At 40.1% G+C, this 22,233-nt stretch overlaps 1 protein-coding gene across 1 annotated transcript in view; it reads right to left on the bottom strand.

Moving 5' to 3' along the window:
- The window catches only part of SHROOM3 (shroom family member 3), a 278,644-nt gene extending 262,383 nt beyond the window's left edge, over positions 1-16,261 (bottom strand). The window contains 2 exon segments of the mRNA XM_028505677.2: positions 15,319-15,425; positions 15,428-16,261. Of these exon segments, the coding sequence (XP_028361478.1) occupies positions 15,319-15,425; positions 15,428-15,485 (165 nt within the window). The 5' untranslated portion in view covers positions 15,486-16,261.
- Between the last annotated feature and the right edge of the window lie 5,972 nt (positions 16,262-22,233).

Raw genomic sequence — 22,233 nt, 5'->3', positions numbered from 1 at the left:
AATTCCACTGCCCAGGTCTTCCGAATGTGGCATTATTCTGTCTCATTCCTAAGATGCTTTACATGCAACTTTTTAGAGTGTCTTAATTCTCTAAATAATTAGGGCTCTGCAATGTTCAGAGCTTCATTTTGGCCAGCTTCCTCTACTACTTTAAATTTCAGTTAATTAAATCAAGATTGAATGCTTAACATGATGAGTCATAATCTTCATGATTCTTACTTATTTTCTCTTTTTGTTGTTGTTTCTTCTAATTTTTATTACCAGAATAAATTGGTCTTTTTTCTTTACAATTTAATGTTTTTTAATATAGTTGAAGACCTGTGCACCCCTCACTGCGGTCTACTCTCAGAACACTTCCGTCACCTCAGAAGAAACTTTGGACCCACTTATAGTCAGCCACACTCCACTCCCAGCCTTAGACCAGGATTAATCTACTCTATAGATTCATCCCTTCTGGACACCCCATGTGAATGGAATTACATGATATGTGGTGGTTTTTTTGTGTCTGACTTGTTAAAGTGAGCATAACATTTTTTAGGTTAATTCATGTTTTACATGAATGAGTATTCAGTTCCCTTTAATTATGAAATGTATTCTGTTACATGGCTATACCATATTTTATTTATCCAATTGATGGACATTTGGATTTTCCAACTTTGTGGCTGTTGTGAATAATGTGGCCATGAACACCTGAGTATGTCTTTGCATAGACATATGTTTTCTCCTGGGCATATACTTAGAATCATTGGGTGATGTGGTAACTCTATGTTTAACATTTTAAGAAACTGCCACCTATTTTTCCAAAGTGGCTACATTGTTTTACATTCCCACCAGAAATGTATGGAAAGGTATATTTTTAATTTCCATGAAATGATAAAATAGGACAAATCAGGGAGTTTTGACTAAGAAGAATGCATCTTTTCCCTGTGTGAGAGGTGGGAAAATGGGAGACCACTTATTCTGTACTATTTTGTGAATCTGCATTCCATGCTGCAGACTCCCTGGAGCTAGCATAGGCATAAACGTGGTCAGCAGTTGTGAGGCCAAAGAGAACACTGACTTGCCAAGACCACCCTCATGATGATGAAATGCCCCTCGCTGTGCCCACACACACAAACATGATTTTTAAAATGCTCGTCAATTCCCACTAATGCAAAGAACTAAATACTCATCTTCCTTCCTTCTCTTTTTAAATAGAGTATATGTTTATTGTTCCATTATTCAGAGTTCAGACTGCTATAAGAGTGCTGTAACTGAAAGAGGGAACATTGCCCTTTACACTATTGTAATCAAATACGGATTTAGAAAAGGGGGGACTAGAAGCCTAGTTCCTCTTGAACTAACAAATTCATATAGCTGACAACATCCATTAAATTACATAAAATCTATTCATTACTCTATCCATTCAAGATCAAGTTGAGGTTTAAGGCAGACTAATGGCTGTCACACGAGGCTACTGTTTGTCAGTCTTCTGTGAATTCAAGCAAAAAAACAAAGAAATTGGAAAAGGACAACATAGTGAGTCAAAGAACATTCACATTGTGCAGAAACAGCTCCAAAAGAAAAGAAGCCTCTTGTATTGAATTTGGCAGTGGTACAAGTTATACAAGGAAACCACATTTTAGTGTTGCAAAGTTATTCTGTTATTTTGAGGTTGGAATGGGTTGGAAATTATGTTACATTTTATTGCTTGCTTAGGTGCCAAACTTCATACCACTGCCATGCTACACCGTCAAATATTCTGGACTGAAAATCAGTGTATTGTTTACTTTCTTCTTGTGCTCTATTTACAGAATGAATTGAGAAAGCAAAGAAGCAACATAAATAAAATTCTAGAAAAGAAACTATGCTCAGAGAACCCCCGAAGGATCAGATATAATTTTGTCTATCCTGTCCAGGGGGCCACATTTTCCTTAACCACCAACTTACAGAACCGACAGAATAAAAGAATCTGTGGAACAAAAGAGAGACTGGATCCTCCTCCCAGAGCAGAGAGGAAACTCTCTCAGTATTGACTGAGACAGAAGGAAGAAGTGATGATGAAAAAAGTGTGGCTCATCAACCCATTCATTGGAGGAAAAGAGAAAGGCAAGCTCTTATGTGAGGGAGGAGAAGATGAAAGAGAATTGCAAAACTTCATACCTAGGGATGAATTTCTCCTTTTCTTAGCACCTAAGGAAAAAATGAGGTCTAAGATACTAGAGGGTTCCTTCTGCTTGAATTCCACAGTAGAGTAGAAAGACCATACACTTTGCAAACAGATCTGCATTAGACTTTAGGTTGTGGCTTTCACTTTGCAAGGATTCCCCTAAATGGTGATTATCCTGGTTTACCTTTCCGCAGAAGGAGACTCAGAGACAAGGATTCAAATGCAAGCAGTTTATCTGGAAGTAAAGAACACAGAGAGAAGTAGGCAAAGGAGGCAGTGAATGTAAGGCAGTCCATGCAGATGCGTTATCAAACCAACTACAACCCTGGGTGCATGCAGCTCACTTCCGCCAGGGCTACTCTTGGAGCTAATGGGAAACACACACCCCAGAGTTATCCCATCCAAGGGCTGAGAGTGCCGAGCTGTTTATCTACCAGCTCCACTCAGTCGTGGGGTGAGGGTTGTTCCCAGAGTCATTAAAAAGGTGGCAAAGAGAAGGCAACATAAAATCCATAAGGAGAGAAATGCAGATGATTCCACTGGAACACAAGCCAATGCGCACAGAAGTGAATGGTGAGGGAATGTGGGTACAACAGTGACTGGGTCAGCTCTGAGGGGTATAAAAAGAAACCAGAATGCACACACCCTCTGTGGGTGCAGGAGTTTGTTTGCTGTTGTTTCCCCCGTGCTGTCATACTTGAGGCATTCGATAATAATGGGCTGACTAAATATATTAGTGATGCATATAAATGACTTAGCTTTAAATCCTGGCTTCCATCATTTAAGAAAAACCTCTTTTCTCATATATAAAAACAAATCACATTCTATAAAATAATAAATAAAGAAGCTAATATGGTACCTGGGCCACAGAAGGAAATAACTAAATGTAAATATTGGGTATTACATAAACATTTCATTCTTTCTACCACACAGTCCTCTCTTCTTTATTTTGCCTTCTCTTATTTAGAGGAAGGGGGCTGTAGTACTCTACGGGCCTGAGTTCAGAAACTTGTACTACTCCTGTGCTCACTGGAAGGGTCCACACCAACGGTTTCTTCTGGAAGGTCGAGATTCATTGACATACATATAAGAGGGGAAACCATGATAGTAATTCTTTCAAGGGAGCACCAGCAAACTTAAATATTAATTATAAACATTGAGCCAAGGCACCACTATGCAGCTATGAAGGAACAAAGACTAATTCTTTTTAACCTTCCTACTGTTTATACTTAGGTCAATGGCTGTAATTGGTAATTTTTTGACCTGCTGTTCCTGAGTAATTACTCAAAAGTAAGAATATAAAAAAAAAATCAAGGAATAACAAGAAAGTGTCAACTATTTTTTGCCTTCTTATTTCCAAAAGTTGACTCACTCTCCTATTCTTTTAATGTTCTATCTCAATACCTAGCATGTGTATTTATTTTTGGAACCCAGCCAGATCCTGGGTCTGAATTCCAGCAGTTTATTTCCCAGTTTCCATGACACGAGGTCCAAAAAATGTGAACTTCTCAGAGAACTACACACAAGATGACAAAAGTTTAAATTATACATACATGCCTTCCTCCATTAAAAATTTTAACTTTTCAAAGGAAATGAGTAAGGCCATTAGTTCTAGAAGTCTAATCTTTCTTTCTACCTGGTAGCAAATGTGTGCTCATGATAGAATTTAATACCCAAAGTGCTAGGCACTTTGTCTGACTAATCTGAAGAATGTTTATTCCACTTAAATTGCCAGTATTTTGATTCCAAATTCTTGTCAGAGTTATTTTTAGATTTTGAGAAATTTAGAGTTCTAGAAACTGTCTGAACCAGTTCTCCAGGAGCCAAGACCGGCTGAGGGATGTTACCAAGCAGCAGTGGCTTCGAGGGTAACAAGTCCGTGTGGATATCTCAGGACTGTGCGAAGTGAATGTGCTGCTGGGAGAACTGGAAAGTACACCTTCCAGGGAAGGTGGATGCCAATGAGAGTCGTAGACCAGAGCAGACTGGTGAGTTTGGAGACAGTCAGCTAAGCAGTAGACAAGCTGGATGGGCAGAGCAGATGTACTATACTACAACGTAAGTAAGAGCTAGAAAGTAAGAGCTAGAAAGGGACAAACAAAATGGCACAAAATTTGGTACAGTGGACACTCCTCCGTGAAAGAGCATTGGTTGTGGTGCTAATCTTATAACCAGGTCTCTTCACCACGTTGGGGGCGTGAACTTGTGGTACCCCATAAAATCAACACTCTCTCTGTTTGAAGCCCAAATCTGATTTCCTGTATTAACTGGATCCAGCCCCTGTTAGGTTTAAACTGTTCATGTTCATTTCATCAGTCAGTGTTTCTTCTTGGTAACAAGCCCAAGCTTAGGGTTAAGGTTTTATCATGACTTCACCATGAGATGCCATGTACCCAGGTCAGGAGGTGAGCCACAGAGTGTAGGTTTGTGGGGAGGGGAGAGTGTAAGTCAATTGAGGAGACAAGGGTGTGATGGAACAACAAAGGCAAAGTTGATGACTGTGGATAAAGATGAAAACACAATATGCTAGTTGAAAACCAACAATCAGAGAGGTGGCCTGAGACCAAGGCCAGAACCTTGCAGAAGTAAAGGTAGCAGGGAGCAGGGCCTGGGAAGGCAGGGAACCCAGTTTAATTCCCAAGGTTGATGTCTCAGGCACCCTCCTCGTTTCACCATGCAAACTGCCTTCAAGTTTATCATGACATGGGGCAGAGTAGATGGAAGGATTCTTTGGGACTGTACAATGACAATGCAGTTTTTACTTTAGAAGGCATTTCTCAGGCTTCGAGTTTAAAGGTCTTACTTAGGTCAGCTCCTACCTACTTTTATGATTTTAAGTAAACTTCCAGTTTCTTCAGCCTGTAAAATGGAAATAATAATAGGGCCTATAGCTCAAAAGGATTAGGAAGCTTATGTGAGATAGTATGCCTGTTCTGGAGCAGGACCTCAGCGGAGGTAGTCATATTATGACAAAAGCAACCCCAGGAAATCTTGTTGGCTCAGATGCTCAGGAGGGAGTGTTCTGCACAGAGGCCTGCCAAGTTAGAAAAGCCTCCTGTGAAGGCAGGAAAGAATTGTTACTTCCATTCTACAGATGCAGAGATCAACAGTTACAGGGTACAGCAGAAGAGCCTTCCCCCAACTAATGAAAAAAAGAATATTTTTTATTTATACATCATTCCATAAATCACAATGAATTTTGACATTTGTCTTTTTGAAGGCCCTGTTGTGCTGTAGACCTGGGAAGTGCCTGAGAAATGTATGAGGGAGAGAAGAGAAGGTGGCTTTAAGGGTCAGTCAAAAAACCCTCCAAAAACAAAACAAAACAAAACAAAAAACCTCCCAGAGTTTAAATCATGCAGTTGGCTCATCCACCGTAAGTAGAGGAAGACTCATGGTGTGATATGCCCTCACATCCTGCATTGACAGCAAGTTCAAAGTCTACTACCTGCAAGGTCCCATGTGATCTGACCCTATCAGACTTTCCATTTTTATATCATCCACCCCCTCTCTCTCTCTCTCTTGCTATATGCTGAAAATGTATTCCTCCAAAATTTGTATGCTGAAACCTATTCCCCCAGTGTAATGGTATTTGGAGGTGGGGCTCTTGGGAGCTGATGAGGTCATGAGGGTAGAGCTTTCACGAATGGAAATCATGACCTTATAAAAGAGACTCCAGAGAGCTCCCTTGCCCCTTCTGCCATGAGTGGACACAATGAGAAGATACCATCTACAGACCAGGAAGCAAGCCCTCACCAGATACTGAATCTGCCTGCACCTTGACCTTGGACTTCCCAGCCTCCAGAACTGTGAGAAATAACTGTCTGTTGTTTATAAGCCACCCAGTCTGTGGTATTCTGTTATAGTGGTCTGAACAGATTAAGACACTTACTATACTACAATAACACTGGCTTTATTCTTGTTTCTGAAACATCCCAAGACTTTCCTGCCTCAGCCAAACTTACAAAGCTCTTTGTATGTCTGATTTGTTATTTCTCATCCATCAGGTCTTAGTTCAGATGCCAGCTTATCAGAAAACTCTTCTTTAATCACCCCATTTAAAGTAAATCCTTCTCTTCATACCTCCACCTCATAGACACTATCATGCTAGAACCCATCATTTTTGTTTCTTTTTTCTTAATAACATGGGCCAAACCTGAAGTTATCATGCCTAGACATATTTATTGCCAATCTCCTTCTAATGGAATATAAGCTCCATCAGTGTTTCAGTGTGAGGTAGCAAGTCTTGGCCATGACACAGAAAATCAGCCAAGTATTAGCTTTGTTATGTGAGTTGCTAACTTCTGTTTGGTGCCTGCTATTTTCCCACCAGTCCGTATCATCATATCACAGCTGAACACTAGTTTGTGTTTTATCATTCCAAAGCACTGTTGTATAACTTAATCAATCAGATACTTATAACAACTTCTCTAGGTGAGAATGTTTTTCATTTTTAAAGATGAGGAAACTGAAGTTCAGGAAAGCTAAGTTACTTGCCCATGGTCACATAGTCCATAAAGACTATGTTTGATATGAAACTTGTTTGTTTTCACTCCAAGACCTATAGTGTCTGGGATGCGTATTTGGCCATACTAGCCAGCCTTGCCTGAAATGAAAAGAAAAAAGGTAACAGAGAAATTATAACCCTAGCCCTGACTGGTATGGCTCAATTAGTTGGGTGTCATCCCACAAAGCAAAAGGTCGCTGGTTTGAGTCCTAATCAGGGCACGTGTCTGGATTGTAGGTTCAGTCCCTGGAGAGGGTGCGCATGAGAAGCAACCAATCCATGTATCTCTCACACATCAATGTTTTCTTCCCTCTTTCTCTCTCTCTTCTCATCTCTCTAGAGATAAATAAAATCTTTAAAAAAAAAAAAAAGAATTTACAACTCTAACTCAATAGAAACATAGCAAAGAACATGCTATGTTCTTAAAAACAGGACTTGGGAAAAATACATAAATCTCTAAGATAGAACGCAGTTCAAACAAAAAAGGATATAATGACTAAGATGCATGAGTAGCTAAGGAATGAAAAAGTGCAGTTGACATAAGAGCAAATGCAGGCTCAGATGCCTACGACAGAGTGTTCTGCACAGAGGCCTACCAAGTTAGAAAAGCCCTCCTGGGAAGGCAGGAAAGAACTGTGATTCTACAGATGAAAACACACAAGGTCTCTTGTGTGGGAAAAGTCCTGAGAAGAGGGAGAGAAACAGTGCTTCACTTTAGCAGAGAGTCTGCCTCCACTAGTATCACTGAGAAGGGCCTGGATGTCAGAGTGTGAGAGATGGCTGGACTGGTGGGATGGACCACGCAGGAGAACAGGACTTTACAGCTCTTTGGATCAGAATGTTTGCTATTTGGAAGCACATCAAAGGGAGAGATGTGTAAGAATCTGTCTTGTGAGTTAGTTCAGAACCAGAAAGTTTTTGGAGGTTTTGTTTTTCAAAGATTGACAGAAAGTCTCTCATTTTGTGTTTCCAATCACACTGTGGGTTTACTAAAAGGAGACAAATTTTTTTCATGTATTCCCTACATAGGAGGCAGTGCCTTGGAAACAATATTAGCTTTAAGAGAAAGCACAGTTCTTACCAATGTTAAGATCCATTTGGCATTCAATGTCAGCATACTACTTGAATAAAAGTTCTTTCCAACAGCATTGATAAGATCATAAGTTTAGTTTGTGTCTAAAACACTTAACACTTGAAACAATTTAAAAGGCAACTTCTAAAGGTTAAATTAAAAGATGAATTTTCCTTTCCCCCAGTCTAATTCAACAGTCATTTACCAAACATCAAATGTGTGCAAGACATCATTAAATTGAAAGTCAGACTCAATCTATGTGCCTTATTTTTGTCCATTGAGGTATTTTATTTGCACATACTTATTACATCCTTAGAAAAAGAATCCCAGGATTTTCCTCCTGTGTGTTTTCACCTTACTTCTTCACGGTCCGTGATGCCCGCTGAGGTTGTCAGTACAATGAAACCAGAATGACGGGACAGAAGCAGGTTGTTCTGCCATTTTTTCTAGATCTTTCAGTTTTACGTCAAATCTTGGGCTGATTACTCCACACCTGTTTAACCTGCCTGTTAGGTTCCCAACAATTTTTCCAACTCTGTGGTCATCAATCATTCAAATTCACCAATGTAATTATGCTTCATCCTCACAATTAGAAATGGGGTGATGACTTTGGAGCATGGCTTGATAAGAACCTGGTGTTTGCCCTGGACTGGTTATGGTTCAGCGGGTTGAGCATCTTCCCACAAACTGAAAGGTCACTGGTTTGATTCCCAGCCAGAGCCCCTGCCTGGGTTGCAGGCCCCTGGTTGGGGGCATGCAAGAGGCAACCAATCGATGTTTCTCTTACACATTGATGTTTCTCTTCCTCTCTTCCTCCCCCCGTTCTCCCCTCTCTAAAAATATATAAATAAAATCTTTTTTTAAAAAAGAACCTGGTGTTTGCCTCTCTTTTGGCATTGTGATACTCTTGACAGCATCATGCAGAACATTCGTGAACACCATTTATGGAGGCACAGAAAGATGGCAGGAAGAATTCATGTTATTTTTTTAAACAGGTTTCCCAGTATCATGTTTGCACACTGTCCTCAACATCTTTCTCACAGAGATTCTAAAGAAGATCCCTTATAATAGTCATTTATCTTCTTTATCCATGAATATATTTTTGTTTTCATCATTGCTATGCATAGTTTAAGCACTGTGGATAACGGAAAAAAAGAAGGAAGGGAGGAAGAGAAAGCAAGAGGAAAGGTCCCTGGCTTCTAGAAGTTAACAGTCTAACGGGGAAGCTAGCAATCATACAAAACTATGAGTGGTATAACTAGAGAGCAATTATTTCCTCACTAGCTGAGCTTTACACACACACCACACACACACACACACACACACACAATTTATTTGGTGGGGCAGAAAGAACCATCCTGGCCAATAATGAAATTTCCTGGGTCTCAGTTTTTCTCTGTGTGATGAGGAAAGCTGGATCAGATGTTTGCTGAGATTCTTTAAGCTCTAAAATCCTGTAAGACATTTAACATTTATTGAGCATTTGTTGTATATTTAAAAAAAGAAGTATTTTTCTAGGAGATGCAGAACATACCGCTTGAATAAAACTCATTTGGCTTTAAAGAGATTATAATTATTGGCAGGATACCAAAATGCAAACACCTGCCTGTATTAGAAGAGGGCATGAATAAGGTGCTGGGGCAATGAGAGGAAGGAGGAATTAATGCAAATGCAGGATAGAGAGGGATGGAACAACGAAAGAACAAACAATTAGTTTATGGAGAGTAGAGACATGAAGCTACCTGGGTGTGAAGGACAAAGAATGTTAAAGGAAAGAACGAGAAAGGTAAGGAGAGAACCTCAGAAAGGACCGGCTGTTGTGAAAGATCAATACTAAGCTGATCTAGCTTGGAACTTGGAAAAGATGACATGAGGTGAACTAAATCAACCAGCCCAAGGTCTTGGGAACTACCTAAAAATCAGTTTCACTCTGAACTCAAGGATCGTGCTAAAGAACTGGTAAAATAAGCCTTGGTTTAGTGCAGAAGAATGGGCCAGACAGATTGTACAGCTGATGCTGCTGTGTTGAAAAATGAAGAGCAGCAAGAGAGCAAGAAGGCTGTAAAAGTGCAGAAGCTGGACCAGATGATAAGAATATTCAGAACTGACGAAATCTTCACTTGTCATCCAGGCAATTTAAGGACATTTCAAATGAGGAATTTCCTAACCGATGGAGTGGTTATATTTCCAGGGCTTCTCATAGGGCAGAAAAGCAGTTCATTTTTCACTTTAAAATGGCAGATTGACTGGGATGTTTGGATGATTCTGTCCAGAGGAGGAATTATGAAGGGGACTCAGGGATTAGATCATATCAGTAAGGCTAGAAAACCCAATGAAAGAATCCATTTTTAAAATCTGAGTAGTGTCAACCAACAGGAAACCAGGAAGCATATGTTTGAGGGTGCCTCGACTTCACACGGCAGACATGCCAGACATGCCCTACAGATAAAGCTCGGAAGCTGGAGATGGGAACAGGTCAGGGTGCCAAGCCTTGGTAGAACAAGGTCTAAAGACGGCTGTGATGTGGACTGATGGAAAGAGGATGATGGTGTGGTAGGTGGAGAAGACATTTCCTTGAAGGTGGGGTGACAATGTGGAAGGTGGAACCAATAGGATTTATATATGAGATGGCACAGAAGAGAGTCCAGCCAGAGAAAAGATACTTCCCAGGGGATAGGAATCAGGGAATATGTGTTTATGCATCAATAATGTAAGATGGGAGCAAAGGCTTACCCCAAATCTGAAGCCTAGAAAATTTGTTTTAAGCACATGCAAGAGAAAAATGTCATTTTTCCTACATTACAGCAGGGACCAAGACTGTAGGACCTAGGGTCCAGGTATGGAGCTCCAAGACTCATGTTGCTACAGGTACTTCTGAGATACCTTGTCTTCCAACCCAGTCCTCTAACGTATCCATTTTTTTTTTACAAATGCAATAATTTCAACTGCAGGGGCCATTCAAAACCACTTTATTTGTTCAAAAGCTCTTCCAGGGGATCTGTGACTGTTTCAAGGCCCTCTCTGCCAGTGACAGCTCCTCTGTGGTTGTAGGACAGTCGGACCTTCCTCCAGGCATACCAGTTCCAGTGACCAATCCTCCAGACAAGCCAGTGCATCCAAGACCAGAGAGCATCATCTGAACCTGAGTGGGTTTGCTTAGGATTTCCCCCATGTGACTAAAAGAAGCTTCCTTCTTGGCAAAGGCTGAATGGGCCACTCAGACTTCTTTTTGGCTGGGATGCAAATTTTGGTCTTCTTAAGGAATCTTAGGTCATGGAAGCAAATGAAGTACATGTGGAAGTTTTAATCCTTTGAAGTGCAAAAAGGTGCCTGTCAGGTGGCATCCAACATGAAGATACTTAACAAAAAACTGTTGAGTGGCCCTTCATTGTTATGGGTCTTGAACAACTTTAAGGGGTTCCTGAGCAGCAGTAATACATACCTATTTTAGGGCACCTTGTAGGGATAAGGGTTTTTTTTCATTGTTTTCCTCTAATAAATTTTACAACATATAACAAAAGACAAATCCCATATTTTACCCAGATAATAGCTCTAGAATCTGGTCAGAGGCAAATACTTGGTAGGGAATGGCGACTGAATGCACACTGTGTCAAGTGCATGGACGCTGGGGAACCAGAATGCCTGGATTCAAATTTCAACTCTATCACTTACTGCTTGTGTGAGCTTCAGAACACTATTCAAATTCTATGTCTTATGTACAAAATTGGCATACTAATATTACCTTCCTTATGGAGTTGTGGAAATTAAGGTGCTAACACATGTGGATCTCTCAGAATAGAGCTTGGCACATAGTCAGTTCTCAGTAAGTGCCAGCCATAGTAGTTGTTGTTTATTGTCATACTCGCTACTTGAGTTATGAACCCTGGGGCAGGTGCGTCCCTACTGCAGGTGGAACTTCTTTTCTCAGCCACAATGCAGAGCGAGTCATGGTGAAATTATGCTGCCAACTTCCTGAACTATTAAATTACTTGAGCTTTTCTACATACAATCACTATTTTTTTTAAAGTTACCCTTTCTTTTTGAAGTTTGCAGATTACACAGGCTCTTTCCTCAACCCCACCCTTCCTTTTCAAGGACATGAAATCCCAAAGAAAGTGATTTGAAAATGATTTCTTTCATTGCCACCCTTTTGTAGTCCCTTTTCCCCATTCATTCTTCTGCCTCATTTGTACCTACAGAAAAATGATACTTCATTCATTACATTGTCATCCATACTTGGCAGCTTATAACTGCTTTGTATACGTATACATGCCTCTCATATGTATGACTCAATGTGTACTGTCCCTTCCCTCTCCTTACAATGGGGGTCACCCTAGGAGTGGGGGAATAGCATACATTTGGTTAGCAGTATATGAGGTAATGTGCATTTTTTCATTGTCCTAGAAAGAAGATCTGGGATGTGTATGATCAGCCCTACATTTCACTTTAGACTCATCCTGATACTGTCTTAATTATATGGACTTTTATCAGTGTTCAAACACCTGTTGGTTGGCAAAATAATGCTGTCTCTTCCCAAAGACATCCATGTTCTAAGCCCTAGAATCTGTGAATATATAGGTTATATGGCAAAGGGGAATTAAGGTTGCGGATGGAATTGAGGTTTCACCCAACGGTGGGCCCAATCTCAAGGGTCCTTAAAATCAGAGAGGGATGCAGAAGTTAGAGATTGGAATGATGCAATGTGAGAGGGATTCAACTTGCTATTGCTGGCTTTACAGAGGGACACAGACCAGGAGCTGGAGAACGTGAACAGTGCCTGGAAGCTGGAAAGGGCAAGGAAGTGAACCGTCCCCCACGGCCTCCACGAAGTCATACAGCCTTGCTGCCACCTTGACTTTAGCCCACTGAGACCACAGTAGCCTTATGGAACTGCACAATAATAAATTTGTACTGTTTTAAGCCACTAACTTTGTGGCAATTGTTATAGCAGCCATAGGAAACGAACACACTTTCTGTCACTGGAGATCCGGCTGGCATCTCGTCTCACAGGCCCTGCCTCCCTGCTTACACTGCCCACAGCTCTTTCTGTCTTTGCATATAAAAATTAGTGAGCACCTCCTCTGTGGCAGGCACTCTGCTAGATCCTGGAAATGCAACCTGAATAACACATAACCCTCTCAATTACTCAGCAAACATTTGTGTGCCCAGGCTCTGAGTTAGGTGTGGTAGAGATGAGAAAAAAAAAGTCCCTGCCCTATAGAGGTTCACAGACTTTTGAGAACATAAGCAACATAAATATATCAATATCTATACTTACATCCATATCTATATCTGCATATCTATACACACACACAAAACAGTGTAAGACTGCATGTTATAGGAGCATAGAAGAGAGACTACCTATCTCAGCTTGATGAAATCAGGAAAACTTCAGGGAGAGGAAGAAATGGAGCTTGGAATGAATATGAATTTGCCAGACAGGATGAGGAGATATTCAGGAGCTTGGATACAATGGGCACTTCAAATCAGACTAGTGCACATTATGAACAGAAATTTAAATGTATTTCACTTCAGTTACTTTCAATTGAAATGGAAATAGCCACATGTAGCTGGTGGCTACCATATTGGACAGAGCAGATTATATCCTTGAAAGGAAGGAGATTGCCTTCTTTCCCCCTTTTCCACTTCTTACTGAAAAGCAGGTGTTGTGGCAAGTCACCTGGACCATGAAGACAGGATATCACCTGGGGAGTAGAAGGGACTTGGGTCCCTGACACCATGTGGCCATCTTGCAGTTGGCTTATGTTCAAATTGTTATGTGAGAAAGATTATAAGTGCTTATACTACTTAAGCTACTGTGATTTTGGAACTCTCCACAGCAGCAAAATATATATACTAATAGAAATATCTCCTGGAATAATGAAAAGCAACAATCACAATCTTCACTAAGGCCTTGAGTTCCTTTCCTTTCCTTCTGTGTACCAGGCCCTTTGCTAACACTCTAAATGCATGGTCTCATTTAATCCTCACGCATCCTGCAAGGGAGATAATAGTACACCCCATTCTTCAGATAAAATGGAGAATTAGGCCTGTCTGATAGCAAACCATGTTCTAGAATACAGAAACCTAAAATCTTATCTTTAAAGGCCAGGAAAATTGAGGGTACAACCAGAGTTTTTTAAATGCAGAGGTGACATCCATGTTTGTGGCAGACATTCTCTGCTGTCTACCCGGCACCCATTCATTCCTTCTGCTTGAAAACAGAACCCCATTTTGTCCAGAAAGTGGGCAGGTATTCCTGGACATCAGGAAGGGTAAGGTTCCTGTTGCAGAATCCAGGAGAGAAATCCTGACTGGTGTGAACTAGTCATTGGGCATCTCATTCCCCTTGACCAGTAATGCGCTCTGAGGATAGGTATGAGGCACAGTTCTGGTTGATGAGATGTAAGCAAAGTCTGATATGAAGGGTGTCCCTCGCCACACAAAAGAGCCAAACCCCTTGCCCTGAATGAAGATGCAATGTTGGAGGTGTGGCATCCATCATGCAACAAGAAGACAAAAGCCACCATTATAAGAATGGCAGAGTGGAGAGATAGTGAAGTCTTTGTTGACATTATTGACTGCTGCTCCTTGCCTGGGACAGCCTACCTCCAGACTTCTTGTGATATGAGAAAATCAAACCCCAATTTATTTAGGCCACTTAAGTTAGCTTTTCAGTTAGAGCTGGAAGGCTTTGTGATACACATACATACATATCTTTTATTTTCTTAGGAAAATAAAGAAAGGTCACACAGTTTACAGTGGTATCCCATACACTCTTGGCTAGCCTGTAGAAATCAATTTCCACTTGCTTATCTCCAGTAAGAATCATTTCAGTTTCCCCCAAAAACACATTTGGAGAATATGAAACTAACCTTAAATAGGTAACAGAGCTCAGATAAAATGCACATTTATCCCCTTTTCACCCTCAAACTAAAATATTTTTCCCTCAACTACTATTTCTTGAATATTGCATAGTATGAAAAGCACTTATACTTCTGTTTCAGACTGTTGATATTCTGATATTTTAAAAGAAATCTGTGTGATCTTTCTTAATTGCTGTAGTTTAATAAAAAAGCAGAAAATACTAAGCCTAACATTTGTTACTCAATTATCCAGGATAACAAACAATTCTAAAATATTTTAGAATGCTAGACATTTTTCAACTAAAGGGAGAAGGATCAAATATTTTTCTAGCCATATGTTAAATAGAGGCACACATCCAAAACATTCACTATGCTAGCACCTTAACTATGTTAATCTTTAATCTGATTTATAACAGAAAAGATCAGATGGTAGCTGGTTTTATACTATTCATTCACAAAAAGAGATTATTCATCAAGCGAGCACATTTTCCTCTGAGATTTCACAGAATAAATGATGCTAAACACATTTTCTTTCAAATACCAAGCTAGACAACTATTTCCCAGATAAAATCAGCAAGGTATGAAATAGCAAATTAAGCAATAGTCCGGCAATCTTCAGCTTTTTTTTTTTTTTTTTTTTGCATTTTGACAGATTCAGTAGAAGTTGAAAAAGCAATGTGAATAAAGACAACATTGGTAAAAAAAAAAAAAAAAAAAACCATACCTTAGAGATGATTAATGGTTCTCCGTGCTCCAGGCCACCTTTCAAAGTAAAGCCCCAGGGAGCCCCTCCTTGCAAGAGCGCTTCCAGATAAATGTACCTTCCGTGGGAGCCCCGTTGGGGTTTCCTGCGCCACGAGTCTCCTCGAAGTTCTCTGTGGTTCTCATCATGCCAAGCACATGATCCTCCAAGTTAAACTGTAAATGCCTGAAGCAGATTCAAGAAAGCGGTGCTTCTATTATCCCATCCTTCAAGATACGCCGACCCAAAGAGCGGTTTTGAGAAACGAAGGCTTTCAGACGTAAAATGTTCTTCCCAGTTGACCTCCAAGATGCTGACCCAGGAAGATTTTTCACTCCGGCAATTCTGTAAAGTCTCCGCCTGGAGCTCCGGGTTCTCGCTGAGGCCGCCGCAAAGGGTATATATCTCTTCACTCCATCGGAGAAAACTTCTTTTAGTGTCACTCTCGAGATTGCTATTTCACGCATATACACAATAAAACATCCTCTGCATGTTCTACAGAGAAAACTAAGATAGTTTTACAATATGGTAAGAAAATTACAAACCTCAAATGATACCTCGTGTTTGATTGATTATCAACCCTTCTTTTCCTCCGAGTGAAATTTACCATTACAATAGCCTCCCTTCACCCCAGAAGTAGCTTTAAAAGAAAGAAAGCACTTACTATGCTTCAGCTCGCTCGGAATTTTCAAACTTGTCCCAAGAGACAGAGAGCTGTGCTAAAACCTTTTGCTTGTTTTTTCAGCAGTAAGTTCATAGTTTATTTCTTGCAAAACAAAACCAGAAAAGTTTTGCAGGATGTAGAGAACAGTGAAAAATGCCTGGTAAATTAATCCTCAGTGGACAAAATACCCAGGAGGCAGCCCAGCTCTTTCTTTGGTATTTTCAATGGTGATCAGCCAGGGCTGCTGCTGCTGCTGCAGCAGCGGCAGACACTTGCCTGCTCTGAGAGGGAGTAAGGAAGTGAGGGGAAAACAGAGGAAGGCAAATAGAGGCACTGCAACCTTTCTGCACAGTAAGCACTGCTATGCAGAATTCAGTCCAGCACAAAGACCTGACCAATCAACACTGGCTCACAGTTGATAAAATACCATACAGATGGCTAATTACCAGGGAGTAGAAAGTAGTTGATAGAATAGCTCCACCTTGTACCAATTAAAAACAGAATCCCTGGGGGTGAGACAGAGGCCTGGCATTTTTCAAACTCTGGACAATTCTGCCATGCAGCCTGGTGTGAGAAGCAGTGACCTAAGCAGTTTAAGGTAAGTGTCAAGAGCTTTATATTTTTCATTAGAAGAAAATACCAAGTATAATATACGAGCAGCCTCTCATCTGAAATAAGATTCTCCAATCAAATTTCTGCTTGTTTGACTCAATACAAACAGAGGCAGCTTTTCTTCGCTATTTTAATTACCTACTCCAAGACTGTTATCCATTCTTTAAATGAAGAGAAATACTTAATGCCTGGCAAGTAATAGGCACTCAAGGCTGAATATTGTTCGATTTCAGCTTGTTTAGAATTTTGTAATAATGTTCTATAAAATTTAACATACTGCTTTTTATTAAAAGTTTGAACAATACAAGATAACTACATCTTTTACCCAGAAGCCTCAGTTTTAAGTTAATGGAACAAATTAGAATTATTTCCAAAGAATATGTTTGCTAAAATTTTTCTGTTCAAAGCATGAGATAATGTAAATTATGTTGGGAGCAGGTTAAAAATTACCGTGGGGTTTGATACCAATTTAATTTTGGTTTTTGTACTTATAATTAATGAAAAATTAATATACTAGAAAAGCAGACATAATATGCAATAAGTCTAGACAAGTGTTATTTGATTTTCAGTAGTAACTTCACCTGAGGGGCTCAAAGACAAAATACATGTAAAATCCATTTTGATGTAATGATAGTGTGGTAGGCAGTTAGACGTGGGCACAGCAAGGATGACTGGTCAGGTACAGAAGGTCACCTGGGTGGAAAGCCCCAGGTGCCTAACAACAGGCGAAACTGAGGAAAACAAGGACCCTCACCCCCAGGGTAAACCTTTTTTTCCCACAGCATATTGCTGGTCATACAGTTTAGATCCCTTGGCCTTTCATATTGCTGGTCATGTGGTATGAAAGGGCCTTCCCCTGACGTTTCCTCCCTGGCATGTCACTAGTTGTGCATTATACCCCTTGGAGGAGGAACAAGGGGCCAAAGAGAGTGGCCTTACGCAGCTCCCATGTGGGCCCTTGATGACACCCCCCTTAGCATTAACACCTAGGGAAAGCATCTAGGCCCCAGTTGTGTTTCAGCTGTAGGCGCAGAAAAGCAGCAGATCCCGGCAAAGCACACCATAGCTGAACTCAGGACCTGTTGCGTGACCAATGACCCCCTACCCTGGTGCCAACCAATCAGTGGAGACTACAACCCTGAATGAAACACACCTGGAAATCTGATGAATACTCTGTTGAGATTCTCACCTGGAGCCTCCCCTGAAATTCCCATCCTTAAAAGCCCTTAAGATGAAGGACCCTGCCTTGCTCTCCCCTCCATGAGCAGGCCAGCGCCTTTCCTGGCTCCCTTCTCTCGCTGAAGGCACATTACCTTTACCTTCTCTCCCTAGGCTCCAGAGCCCCTCCTTTTGTCTCCATCACTTGTTTCCTGAGACTATTTCTTCTACTGTTCACTGTTTCTACCTCTGCGACTTTCTAAATAAACTTTTTCTTATATTTGAGTCTTATCTCTGAATTCTCTTTCCTAGCCGGAACTCAAGTGCCAATGTTGCTAAACCGAGGCCCGGCCTGACCTGTGGGTCCAACACCCAGTGCCATTCCCGCCACCCACAGCAGTATCTCAGGGGAAACATAAAGTGTACCAAATGAAGGTACATTATATTTTTAAATAAATCCATAAGTAAAATATTTTCTGGAAGTTATTTTTTGTGGCACTTGTGATCTTACTCCTGGTTCACTTTGTAAAATAATGGGATTTTCCAGAATCAATATTTATTATTAAAAGTAATGAAGCTGAAAAAAGGCAAAGGAAATTTAAAAAGTTAAGCAGTGAAGAAAAGAACTCAGCGCTTATAGACTAATGAAACCTCTATATTATCACCAGAAATATTTGACATAAATATTTAATGAAAGTCGATGTGTAATCTAAAAAGAAATATAGTGGACATTCAGAGTGACAACTGACAGATCAAAGTTAGAACAACTTTTTCCCATCTCCCATTGCTCAGATTTAAAGCATGATAAAGCTGTAAGGGATAAACTGCCCCAAACCCGTCCTTCCCCTGCATTTGTTTTTAGAGGTAACGACGCAAAAGCCAGAAAATGTTAAATGATCTGACTAGTCATTCTACATGCAGAGTAATGAGCATAAAATTAAAATCTTACACACTTAGGAAAGGAATCTCGCTTAAGACAGGTTTTCTGCATAATATATAGCACAAAGACAACTTTCTATGAGGCCAGCATCTGTAGTTCATAAAGGGAACTTTCAGTTAGGGCATGTAATTTGGGTCCAAATTCTAATTAGAGAATGAAATCAGACCCTGCCTCCTCCTCAGGGAGAGGAAAACAACCCTGTGGTCTCAAGGTGCTGACAGTGGGACGAACAGGACTGTAAATGAGAGAACAGTGCAGTTGTCTTTCTAAATCCTTGCCATGGGATTCAGGCTTTCCGGTGGAGGACTTTTTCTTTTTCTTTTCTTTTTTCTTTTCCTGCATGCTCCATATGTCTCTGGGGCACCACACCTTAGCCTATCCTGTGGTGCTTGTGGGCTAACCCTGCCTCTGGCTTCAGGGGTGGAGGTGTGAACCAGCGTCAAATGATTAGATTTTGAATGGGCATGTGATTTAAGCTTGGCCAATGTAAGAACTAGAAATTTTCCTGGAGCTAACAAAAAAGGGGCATTCTCTCCTACTGCTAAGCTGGCCAGTACTATTCCAGAGTTGCTGTGGTCATTGTTGCCATTGCAAGCCCCAAAAGGAAGAAGCCAACCCCTAATAAATTGATCTGAGATATGGAGACAGTGTTCTAGTAATACCATGTAAGCCCCAGGCCCATTGTACCTTACTTACACAGCAATTCTCAAAATTTTTGCTTCAGGACTCCTTTACACTCTTAAAAATTATTGAGGGCTCCAAAGAAGTGTTATTTGTGTTGTATCTATCAGTATTTACTGTATTCAAAAATTAAAGCTGAAAAGAACATTTAAGGTATTTTTAATTCGTTTAAAAATAACAAATCCATTATAGTATGTTAAAATCACTAACATATTCTCAAGAAAAGTCATTATATTTTCTCAAACGGAAAAATTACTGAGAAGCAAGGCATTGTTTTACATTTTTGTGAATCTCTCTAATGACCAGTTGAGCAGAAGACAGTTGGGCCCTACCCTCTACTTCCGCATTCTGTCTGTTTGATATCACGTATCATACAGAAAACTCCACGATACACTTGTGAGAGAACAAGTGAAAAGAGCAAACGAGGTCTTACTATGATAAAAATGGTTTTGACTTTGCAGACCCAAAAGGGTCTCAGGGACTCCCCTAGATCCCCAGACCACACTTGGAGAATCGCTGCCTAACCAGATACAGCATACCTGAGGCTCCCTCTCTTGTATCAGTTTTGTGAGCCCGTAAATACCTGTTTATTTTTGCCTTAAACAGTTGGAGTTGGATTTTTGCTACTTGCAACTGAAAGAATTCTGAGTAATACACAATGAAACCCTTCATGGTTCAAGAGAAAGTCTGGGGAAGCTTAGTGCTGTCTCCCTGACACTTTTGAATCTTTCTTTCTACAGGTTTCCTCCTTCCTTTTGCCTCTAACTTAGAAGAATTACTGCTTTCTAATCTAGTTCTTTCCTTCATGACAAATGGATCAAACACAGCTCACAACTTTACTTTCTCTGTATGAAGAAAATCCCCACTGGTGGTGATGGAGTTCGGTTGCTCTGTTACTGTGAGTACGACTCTAGGGCAGAAAGGTATTTCCATCATGTTGACGCTGTCATCCATCTGGTGTGCCTGCACTACTCTTTTAAATGTTATTTGCCCAATCACTTCTTTGACTTCTTAGAAATTACGCACTGCTCTATTTGTTAGCATCACTTAAGAAAAAGTTAATTTGCTCTTTCCAAAATTCTCACTTCTTGATTTTAATATTTTCATAGTAAGCTGTTACAATTTTCTCTTTATCTTTACTAATGCTTTAAATAGCACTTTTAACTTACAGGATTTTTAAAATGCCTCTGAATTTAATATTTCAAAGATTGAAAATGTCACTAGATTACATCTGAAAATAAAGTCAGAGTGACATCTAGTGGATGTTTTAACTAAATAATTATTAAAGTAACGACAAATTATTAAATTACAGGTTTGGAACCTTATTTAAAATAGTAGACAGTCTCAGAGCCATCCTAAATAAACAAAAATCAACTATATTTTAGTTTTAAATTTTTAATTGAGTTTTAGAGAAAGAGAAAGAAACATCAATTTGTTATTCCACTTACTGATGCATTCATTGGTTGATTCTTTTTTTTGGTAAGATTTTATTTATTTACTTTTAGAGAGGGGAAGGGAAAGAGAAAGACAGGGAGAGAAACATCAGTGTATGCTTGCTTCTTGCATGCCCCCTGCTGGGGACCTGGAGGGCAACCCAGACATGTGCCCTGACTGGGAATCAAACCATGGTTGTGTGCCCTGACTGCAACCTTGGCTCTTGGGATAATGTTCTAACCAACCAACCTACTTGGCCAGGGTTAAAAATTGAAAGAACTTTAAAGTTTGCACAATCTCTCCAGGCAACCTTTCAGATGCAGAAAGAATAATCTCTTTATGTGTCTCTTTCTTAAGACTGAGAAAAACTTGCCCAGAAGTCCTTCCCTCACCTCTAAATGCCAAGAAGCCTCCCTGAAAACAATCTCTTGGAAGAGGGATGAAAGCACACAGATTAGTTTAAAATAATCAGGTTCCACAGCTAAAATGTCCCCTGTTGCAATGTCATGATTCTATGGAATGTAGTGTTGAATCCTCAGGCAAAACTGGGATTCTGTGAGGAAGACAGGAGGGAAAATGGGTGTTGGGTATGTAATTTACAGCACCTGCTTCACCAACTACCATAAGGGTTGTCCCAAAACTATTAAACCACAGACAATTTAAATCTTTCGGGAATGATCAAAGTGTTCTGCGTCTTGAAGTGGCAGTTTCACAGGTGTTATATGTGTCAAAACTCATCAAATGGTAGTTTATTGAATGGAAATTGTATCTCAATAAAGTTAGTTTAAAATCAAGGACTCCATTGATGGATGAATGGATAAACAAAATGTGGTATATACATACAATAGAACGTTATTTAGCCTTAAAAAGGAAGGCAATTCTGACACATGCTTCAACATGGATGAACCTGGAGGGCATTATGCTAAGCGAAATAAGCCAGTCCCAGAAGGACAAATGATTCCACTTATATGGGGTACCTAGAGTGACCACATTCATAGAAACAGAAAGTAGAATGGTGTTTGTGAAGGGCTGGAGCAAGGGGAATGCGGTCTTAGTGTTTAATGAGTATAGAGTCTCAGTCTGGAAAAACCAACAAGTTCTGGAGATGGATGGTGGCGATGGTTGTAAAAAAATGTAAATCCACTTAATGCCACTGAACTATACACTTAAAAAATGTCAAAATGGTAAATTTTATGAAATGTGTATTTTACCACAATAAAAAAGATTTAAAGTGTTTGTAAGAGGTAAAGAAACACTTAAAATATGACATTATAATTAATTGGCTTATTATTCATCACTTCGCCATGACAAGTGTGGTTGAGGGCAGATGTCACAAAACTGGTGGATGCACAAAGAACCAAATACTAGTACCTGATAGCACAGACTAAATATTAGATACCTTGAAATA

Source organism: Phyllostomus discolor, chromosome 1 (genome assembly GCF_004126475.2).
Source record: "Phyllostomus discolor isolate MPI-MPIP mPhyDis1 chromosome 1, mPhyDis1.pri.v3, whole genome shotgun sequence".
NCBI lineage: Eukaryota > Metazoa > Chordata > Mammalia > Chiroptera > Phyllostomidae > Phyllostomus > Phyllostomus discolor.
This window is presented reverse-complemented; position numbering and strand designations above follow the sequence as displayed.